The 10,000-nt window shown below is 44.0% G+C and overlaps 1 protein-coding gene across 1 annotated transcript in view; it reads left to right on the top strand.

Annotated features, from left to right (window-relative positions):
- Nucleotides 1-10,000, top strand: part of CCDC60 (coiled-coil domain containing 60) — a gene marked incomplete at its 5' end in the record, with an annotated part of 45,315 nt that overhangs the window by 3,103 nt on the left and 32,212 nt on the right. Inside the window, one exon of the mRNA XM_083373400.1 lies at nucleotides 1,584-1,791. Within this exon, the coding sequence (XP_083229526.1) occupies nucleotides 1,584-1,791 (208 nt within the window). The remainder of the gene's footprint in view (nucleotides 1-1,583; nucleotides 1,792-10,000) is intronic.

Below are 10,000 nucleotides of genomic sequence, written 5' to 3'. Positions count from 1 at the left end.
ATGAAATGGATTTTTGTAGAAATTGAGGCCAATGCAAAAGATATTAGCTGGGACTCGGTATACTTCCATGCATTTCAAAAAGTAGAACTGTCTCTTTTTTTTAAAGAAAAAGAAAAAAAAAGATTTAAGGCACCTTTGAGATCTGAAGGCAGGAGAAGAATTTGCATTCCAGTAAGCCATTTAAGCTGCAAAGTAAAATTGGAGAGGAACAAATTTATTACGGCTTAATCCTAGATGGGTCCAGGTAGATATTGGCGGTGAGCATATCTGATTAATTTGAAATGAATAAAATGGTCTGTGGAAAGCAGACTGGGAAGCAAACGTCCCCATTTGCAGTGTGTTATTATATTCGGCAAGAGGTAGCACTCTGATTAAATGCAATAAACGCAACTCCAAATAATTAATAGTTATATGTTCCATGGAAGCTTACAGAAGTCTACTCAGAAATGTGACAAGTGGCAGTGGCTGTAATAAGGTAAAAGAACAACAAATTTGGAGGAGAAGGAAGGAAGGAAGGAAGGAAGGAAGGAAGGAAGGAAGGAAGGAAGGAAGGAAGGAAGGAAGGAAAAATAGAGAGGAAGGAAGGAAGGAAGGAAGGAAGGAAGGAAGGAAGGAAGGAAGGAAGGAAGGAAGGAAGGAAGGAAGGAAGGAAAAATAGGGAGGGAGGGAGGGAGGAAGGGAGAAAGGAAAGCTCTGAAGACATATAAGCCATTGATTTTGATTTATATTAATACTTTAGTGTTGGAAGCACCAAAGTGCTTTCTTGGTGAAAGGAACCAAACTCAAAAGAGACCACCCAGGGCCCTACAGTCCTCCTCCTTCTCCTCCCCCTTTCTTCTCCTCCTCCACTCCCTTCTAACACTGATGATGTGGCCTAGGTTGGGTAACGAAACATCTGCACGAACGCAACCCAACTCAAGAGGACCCCTCATTTGAACCCTGAGCTCCAAATATTCTCCTTTAGAGACACACCTCTGAAGGAAAACAGCCTGCCATTAACCGAGAAGAGAGGCAGGCAGGCAGATAGACAACACCCCTCCATTTTGCTCTTCTCTCTCTCCTTCTCTCTCTTTCTCTCCTTCTCTCTCTTTCTCTCTCTCTCCTTCTCTTTCTCCTTCTCTCTCTCCCTCCTTCTCTCTCTCTCTCCTCTCTCTCTCTTTCTCTCCTTCTCTCTCTCTCTCTCTTTCTCCTTCTCTTTCTCCTTCTCTCTCTCCCTCCTTCTCTCTCTCTCTCCTCTCTCTCTCCTCTCTTTCCTTCTCTCTCTCTCTCTTTCTCTCTCTCTCTCTCTCTCTCTCTCTCTCTCTCTCTCTCTCTCTCTCTCTCTCTCTCTCTCTCTCTCTCTCTCTCTTCTTCTTCTTCTTCTTCTTCTTCTTCTTCTGGAGTCTATTGCTATCAGCTGCCCCTGCAAAGGAAGCAGGTTATGGGCTGGGTGAGACTTCTTAGACTCATCAGCTGTGGAGGAACAGCAGCCTTGTTAGCCTGTCCCATAAACTGGCTTGTAGCCAGGCCATTTTCAGTTGCAAGAAAGCCAAGTCCTCGAGGCGGTAAGCTGGCCCAGAGCCCAGCTCCACCCTTGTCCGCAGAGGACGTTACTGGCAGCGGCTGTCTTCCCAGAGAAACTGCTGCAAACAGGAGTCGTTCTCTTCAACTCTCTTTCTCTGCCCGGCTTGTCTGACTCCGTGCTTCAACCACCCTTCCGAAGAACTGTGTGAAACCCTTCGTCATCTTTCCCCGGAGCTCCTTGGCTGTCGGACACCGTGGGTAAGGGACGGCGACCTTGCACCCCAGAAGGTGAGGGATATGGGGGTGGAGGGATATGGGGCTTGGGGAATGAGCAGGCTCTGCTCTGCAGCCAGGCTGCTGCTGGTGGTGATGATGGTGGTGGTGGTTAGAGCTTAACTTAGTTTGGTCAGAGCTTAACTTAGTTTGTGACAGCCCCTTTGCACTTTGCATTCCTAGACGGAAGCAAGGAGCCGGAACAGCCACTTGTCTGAAATGGTGGTATCAAGTCTGCTGCTTGAGCAGGGGGTTGGACTAGAAGACCTCCAAGGCTCCTTTCCGCTCTCGTGTTCTTCTGCTTGGGCTTGGGCTTCGCTGGCGGGCGAAAGGCTTATTTCACCCCCTAGAGAATCGAGTTTATTTATTTTATTTATTTATTATATTTTTATACCGCCCTTCTCCCGAAGGACTCAGGGCGGTGTACAGGGCAATAAATATAAAAACAGAATATAAAAGTTAAAATACAATTAAATATAATGCCCAAATTTAAAATGTAACACAATAATTAAGAACATGTTTAAAACCCCAACCCTTTGGCAAGGAGTGCGGGCGCCCTAAGGAATGAGCGGGGGCTCCCGTCTGCCTTTGAGGACCAGGCCAAAGGGGCTTTTCTGCAAAAGGGGCCAAGATAAGCAATGGCCCGTGTTGTGCCTCAGGTCTAGGGTGATGTCCTGAAAGATGGATTGGCAGAAGGAGGAAGGACTTCTGTGACTCAGCATTGAGTCCTTCGGACTACAAACTGCATGGCTTAATGCTAAGCCAGCTGGCTCATCCTTTTAAGGTTTTCATGATTCTTTTTACTTCCTGCTTTTTTTTTAACACCTCGAAGAGCGACAAAGATGATCAAGAGGCCTGGAGGAGAAAACATATAGAGAACGGTTGCTGGGATTGGGGATGTCTAATTTAATGAAGAGAACGATATGGTGGTGTGTGTGGGGGGACAGGATAGCAGCCTACCAGTATCTCAGGGGCTGCCCCAAAGAAGAGGGAGTCAAGCTATTCTCCAAAGCGCCTGAAGGCAGGACAAGAAGCGACGGAGGGAAACCGATCGAGGAGAGAAAGCAACCTGGAACTAAGGGGGATTAATTGTGAGGACAGCTGTCCGGCTTAGCAATGGAAATTGAGGCTCAGTTGTGGTCGTAAGACGGGGACCACCTGCGATTCAATTTTTTTTCTTTTGCAATTTATTTATTTTTATTTTTTTATTTTAATTCCATTTATATCCTGCCCTTCTCCGAAGACTCAGGGCGGCTTACAAGCTTAGCAGTAGCCTTCAATCTATGTATATGCCTGCTTATTAGGGCTTTCACACACACCCCAAGCGGCATTATTACAAAGTCAGCATATTTACCCCCAACAATCTGGGTCCTCATTTTACCTACCTGGGAAGGATGGAAGGCTGAGTCAACCTTGAGCCTGGTGGGACTCGAACCTGCACTAATTGCAGGCAGCTGGTGTTACTTAAGGAGGCATTAGCCCACTGCTCCACCAAGGCTCTTGGTGCAATCCCTTCTCCAACATCTCCAACATCTCCAGATTTTAAGTCCCCACCCATCTACCTCACCTTCGGCAATGACCATGTTAAGTCAGGAATTCGGGGGGGGCGGGCTTCCGTCCCCATATCTGGGTAACGGCGCCCCCCCCAAACCAGCTCGTTTTGGAATTATTTTGAAACAAACCGCCTTTATTCTGGCTTTCTGGCCAGAGGGAAATTGTGTGGCCTCTACGGGCTGCCACCCGTCGAGCAGACTCTCCTGGTGAGAAAGGTGAACGAGCAGAACCAGCTTTTTCGGCTCTCCCTGCCAAAGTGGCGGGTGTGAGTGCGGTTGTGCCAGGCAGAGATAATGGTTGAGCCATTTAAATGCACTTTGGACGCAACCTGAGATGCGGAGCAACCCAGGAGCCTAAATTCTTATCAAACCGCCCCTGCCTGGCGTTTGGGTTTTCAACGATTCAACGCGGTGGGCATTTCCAAAGCCACAAAGAGTAGGAGAAATATATATATATATACCTTTGCAATCTTCAGGTTTCAAGGACGACACCTGGTTGACCTGGGATGAACTTAAAAAACAAAATTAAGCAGGTTGAACAGGTGTGTGTATACAGCGTTAAAATATGCAGCTCTGCTCTACGTCGGTTTTTTTTTTTAATTTGGAGGGAAAGGATGCTCTACGAGTAATCCTCAACTTACGGCTACAGTTGAGCCCCAATGTTATGTTGCTAAGTGAGACCTTAAGTGAATCATTGCGGTTGTTAGTAAGTTAGTTGTACGTTAGTTGACTTTGCTTTGTGAAAAAGATCGCAAAGGGGGATCACGTGAGTCACCCTCCCGGGACGCTGCGACCGTCATAAATACGAGTCGGTTGCCAAGCGTCTGAATTTTGATCCCCCGACCACGGGGATGCTGCAAGGGTCCTTAAGTGTGAAAAACGATCCTAAGTTACCTTTTTTCAGTGCCATTGTAACTTTGAAAAGTCACTAAATGAGCTGTTGTAAATCAAGGATTACCTATATCCAAGGAGGACTTCAATCCGGAGAAGTTTGATCCCAGGTTCTCCACACCGTTTTTATTTTATGTTTTGTTTTGTTTTGTATTATATTATTATATTATATTATATTATATTATATTATATTATATTATATTATATTATATTATATTATATTATATTATATTATATTATAATATTATATTATATTATTATATTATATTATATTATATTATATTATATTATATTATATTATATTATATTATATTATATTATATTATATTATAATATTATATTATATTATATTATATTATTATTATTTTATTTTATTTTATTTTTTAATTTGATTTTATTTCATTTCATTTTTTATGTTTTAATATTTTATTTCATATGTTATCTTATTTTATGTTACGACTTTGTTATTTTATTGTGTTTTACGATTTATTATTTCATCATTTCATTTTATGATTTTAGAAAAATCACATCGCTGCCTACTCACACCTAGCAACGTGAGGCGGCTTACCCAGGTATAAAAACACCGTATCGAAGAAATAAAAATAATGGAAACAAAAATAATGAAATAATAAAATGCTAACACACACACACACGCACACACACACACACACTCAAAAGGAAGTTCTTGAAATCTGGCCCTTCCACAGGAACATTCCGACTCTTCCTTGACCAAAACTTGGAAATCCGTGTTCCTGTTTTCAAAGGCAGGGATGGTGGTATTGTGTTGATTTTGTAGTACGCTGCCCTTTAATTACTGAGAAGCAAAGGTGGAAGGAGTTATAAGACTTGTGGTTTCATTGACCTTTGGAAAGTCAGGGATAGTTCAAGCTGAATTTTTCTCCCTCTGCATTGAGGAAAAGAATATTAAAAAGCTGACTTTGTATCACGGCAATCCAAGGGAAGACGTGCAGGAAGAAAAAGAAGAAACACAGAGGATCCATTACTGATTTTATCACAGAAGCTAATGATTAATAATATTATTATTATTTTTTTTGGCATCCGATTTAAGCCCAAGTTGACTTCAGGGTTCAACCTGGATTAGTCCCCGCAGTTTTCTTGGCAAGATTTCAGACGTGGTTTGCCATTGCCTCCTTCCGAGGGCTGAGAAAGAGTGACTGGCCCGAGGTGGGTTGGTGCCTAAGCTGGGACTAGAATGCCGGACTCCTAGTTTCTAGCCTGGTGTCTTCACCAGAGCTACATCAGACTGGCTCTTAGCAACGATTAAATCAGGTCATACAAATAATGACATTCTGGAAAATGCTGGAGTTTTCTGTTTTTTTACACCCTCTGTTAATCCAGTTAGCCCGGCAGTTTTCCAGCAATAGTTGGAACATTATTTATCCGCCTAAACTTACCCCTATTTTTTTTCCACATTAGAATCATAGCATCATTGGGCTGGAAGGGACCTTAGAGGTCCTCTAGTCCAACCCCGTGCCCAGGCAGGAAACCCTATAACATTCCCCTGATTGAACAGGGGGCTGGATTAGAAGACCACCAAAATCTCTTCCAACTCTATTCTATTTCAGACAAATGTTAAGAAGAGACCTCTTTTTTTAAAAAAAAATTGCTTATTTGCAATTCTTTGCCAAACTGGGCAAATTTTGCTATTTAGGACCGGAATGAGCCAAGCTTGAATGACCAAGCACATTTTAAACCAAGGATTGGGGGTGGGTGGGGAGAGGTTTGCCTACATAGATGCCGTCCCATTTCTTTGGGTGAAGCTGAATTTGATGGAAGAGGTTGTTTTAGAAACATATATAATTTTGCAATGTGCCCAGGGCTTTATGGAACCAATCCATGTCTGGGCTGAACTCAGCGGAGACATTACTTGAAAAACAAAACGTAATGGGCGCTTTTTAATTGACTTAATTTAATTAATGGATTTCTGCTAGACGAAGGCTCCACTTGAATTGTAAAAAAGGCACATTCAGACTAGATATTGTTGGCTTGCGAGAGAGGCAGACGAGAGACGTCAGAAGCCAAATGTAATCCTGATGTTTACACCCATTGTTTAGGGACATTCAAAGGCTCTTGTCTCCGCTCTCTAGCCTGCCCCTCCCAATTCAAACAGGATTGTCAACGCAAGCGTATTTTTCTTTCCCTTTCTCTAACGTTGACTTGCCTTCTGAGAAAATCATCCCCTCAGTTAATTCCAGGAGTGTGCCTCATTGCCGCTCAGTGGAACATCTGCGCAAACAAAGCATCAGTCCTCAAAAATACGTACGGCTGTGCACGCTTTTGGATGTGACCGAAGGAAAGCAGAGGGTCCGAAAGAACGATTACTGGAACAGCTTGCCTTCCGAAGTTGTGGGTGGATCCCTCAATGGAGGTTTTCAAGAAGAGACTGAACAGGCATTTGTTGGGAATGGCATAAGGCCTCCTGCTTGAGCAGGGGGTTGGACTAGATGACCTCCCAGGCCCTCCCCAAATTGTGTTGCTCTGTAGTTCTTGGCCTTTGGTTAGGAAATTCAGAACGTGGGTCAATCTAAGTCTGGGCAAGGCCTCTCCTGGAATTCTTTACAATCCTTTCCAGGGTGATCATAGCTCTCCAAAAATGGAATTTTGATTGACTAGGGAAAACAATGGCTACTAGCTCTGAATTTATTTATTTATTTATTTGTTTTATTAAATTTCTATACCGCCCTTCTCCCAAAGGACTCAGGGCGGTGTACAGGGCAATAAAATGCAACATACAAAAGTTAAAAAAGAAAATTAAATCAATTAGCCCTAACAATAAATAGTTAAAATAAACTCAAACCCTTAGTCCAGGCCGGCCTGTTCAAACAACCAAGTCTTCAGGTCACGGCGGAAAGAGCGAATGAGGTTCCAGAATGACCAGGAACATAGCACAATGTGAGAAGCAGTCTTGATGCCTTTTAAGAGGGTTTTTTTTTTGGTCTAGCACGGGATTTAAGGCTAGGTTCCAACCAGTGTTTCTTCTTGTCTGTGCATCTTGTTGCTTAAAAATCAATCAATCAATCAATCAATTCCTTCCCCGAGCCTCGGTTCCCTGGGGGAAGCAGAGATCAAAGAGTTCGCACCCCTGTGCTCTTAGCAAATTGCGTGCATGCTCATCTGTTTCCCACGTACACAATAATTAATATCTGGTTGGCCAGTGCTTTTTGTCAGGTTCATAATTCTCATAGAAACTCCCTGGCTTCTACTTCCTAAGGATCTCCTCACAAATGAAACCAAGACTGCTGCAATATTAAAGCGGGTTTGTTTCAGAAGTGCAAGAGAGATGGTACCTTGCTCAATAGTAGTAACTGCGAGAGGGATCTCGGAGTCTTAGTAGACAATCACTTCAATATGAGCCAGCCGTGTGCTGCAGCTGCCAAAAAAGCCAACACAGTGCTGGGCTGCATTAACAGAGGGATAGAATCAAGATCACGTGAAGTACTAATACCACTTTACAATGCCTTGGTAAGGCCACACCTGGAATATTGCATCCAGTTTTGGTCACCACGATGTAAAAAAGATGTCGAGACTCTGGAAAGAGTACAGAGAAGAGCAACAAAGATGATTGGGGGATTGGAGGCTAAAACTTATAGGGAACGGTTGCTGGAATTGGGTATGTGTAGTTTAATGAAGAGAAGGATGAGGGGGGACATGATAGCAGCCTTCCAATCTCTCAGGGGCTGCCCCAAAGAAGAGGGAGTCAAGCTATTCTCCAAAGCACCTGAAAGCAGGACAAGAAGCAACGGATGGAAACTAGTCAAGGAGAGAAGCAACCTAGAACTAAGGAGAAACTTCCTGACAGTTAGAACAATTAACCAGTGGAACAACCTGCCTCCAGAAGTTGCGAATGCTCCGACACTGGAGGTTTTTAACAAGAGACTGGAGAGCCATTTGCCTGAAATGGTATAAGGTTTCCTGCCTGAGCAGGGGGTTGGACTAGATGACCTCCAAGGTCCCTTCCAACTTTATTATTTTTATTATTACTTGTCTTGAAGTGCCATGGGAGGGGGGGAGGCAGCAGGTAAACCCCCCAATTTAGGATGGAATTGAACATCCCCATTGATTTTCCTTGTCAGAAGATCGCCAAAGGGGGTCACGTGACTTTGGGACGCTGCGACCGTCACAAAAAAATGAGTCAGTTGCCCAAGCGTCCGAATTCGGATCCCATGACCGTGGGTCATCTGAAAAACAGCCATAAGTCCCTTTTTTGTTTCCCCTCAATGCCGTTGTTAACTGCGAACGGTCACTCCATGAACTGTTTGTAAGTCGAGGACTGCATGCAGTTTCTCCCGTTCCAGATGACTTCCGAACCAAGGACTTCTTCTGAATCCCCGGGATTGCATTCTCACAACTTGAGAACCGTGTTTTCCAGTCTTCAGTAGAACTGGGAGGTGACGCTCTCCGAAGAGTAGTTATCTCCTTTGTGATCGTGGGTGAATTTAATGCCCTGCCTACCGCAAAGACAGAGCGGTGCTTAAAGCTTTTTCAGCGGAATTGATTGGCTCGGCAACAGCATTCCAGCTTCTCTTTATCTCCTCCATCAGATGTAGAGCAAAGCCTTTCGGGGGTTTATGGACGGACTCCACTTATTCCCCAAAGTTTGCCAGCGAAATGCCCTTGGGTGCAGAGTTGGGGCCCCTCCTAATGGGGGAATGAGAATGGATGGCTTTGCCCCCCTCCCCCGAGGGAGCTTTTTAATCCATGATCCAGATCAGCTTTGATGCAGCTTCTGGGCGGTTCTTGTGTTTTGCAATGTTTCGGCTGATTTGCAAATAAACAGATTGAGAAGAGCCTTGCAGGATAAGATTTTCAGCCTCTGGAGGGCCCACGGTCTCCTCCTTCACAGAATCACAGAGCTGGACGGGACCCTGGAGGTCTTCTAGCCCAACCCGCTGCTCAACCAAGAAACCTTATTATACCATTTATTTATTTTTTATTTTATTTTATTTTATTTTAATTCCATTTATATCCCGCCCTTCTCCGAAGACTCAGGGCGGCTTACAAGCTTAGCAGTAGCCTTCATTCTATGTATGTGCCTGCTTATTAGGGCTTTCACACACACACACCCAAGCGGCATTATTACAAAGTCAGCTTAATTGCCCCCAACAATCTGGAATTTTTCAGGAAGAAAAAAAAATCTCCGGTGTTGGAGCCCCCAAAACGTCTGGAGGCAAAAGCCGTTCCACTCGGTTCATCTTTATGACCGTTGCAATCAGTCGCCAAGCGTCCCAATTTTGATCACTTGACCCTGGGGAGTGGGCGATGCTGCAATGGTTGTAAGGGTGAAAAAAAAAACGGTCACGCTTTTTCCATTATTGTCATAACTTTGAACAGTCACTAAACGAAGTGTTGTGAGTCGAGGGTTCCCGTGCTGTACCATGCTGCGTTTCTGTTCCCGCACATAGGATGACCACGGTCCTTTCTGGGCGTTATCTTTAAGCAGAGATTAAAAGGACATCTGCCCTTTGCATCTTCCTTTTGATGAGATGGTCTTTTTTTAAAAAAAAAACAAAGCGGAATCCATTTCAGAGGATGCAATCTGGCAGATTTGCAAAAAAACCACACTGCTCCACCTAACAGAAGTACTTTGCAAAAAATCAATTCGCGCAAATATCCAGAAAAGCAAAGGACCCTTCAGACATCGGCGTGGTTTATCTGTTTTTTGCCTTTATGGTCTGTTTCTGCTCGGAATACGTTCTCTGACTTTATTTCCTAGCTTGCACACCCAGACAGCCACGGCCAGCCACTCGAGATCGTTTCTG

The sequence above is a fragment of the Vipera ursinii genome (genome assembly GCF_947247035.1).
Source record: "Vipera ursinii genome assembly, chromosome: 14".
In the NCBI taxonomy this organism is placed as follows: domain Eukaryota; kingdom Metazoa; phylum Chordata; class Lepidosauria; order Squamata; family Viperidae; genus Vipera; species Vipera ursinii.
This window is presented reverse-complemented; position numbering and strand designations above follow the sequence as displayed.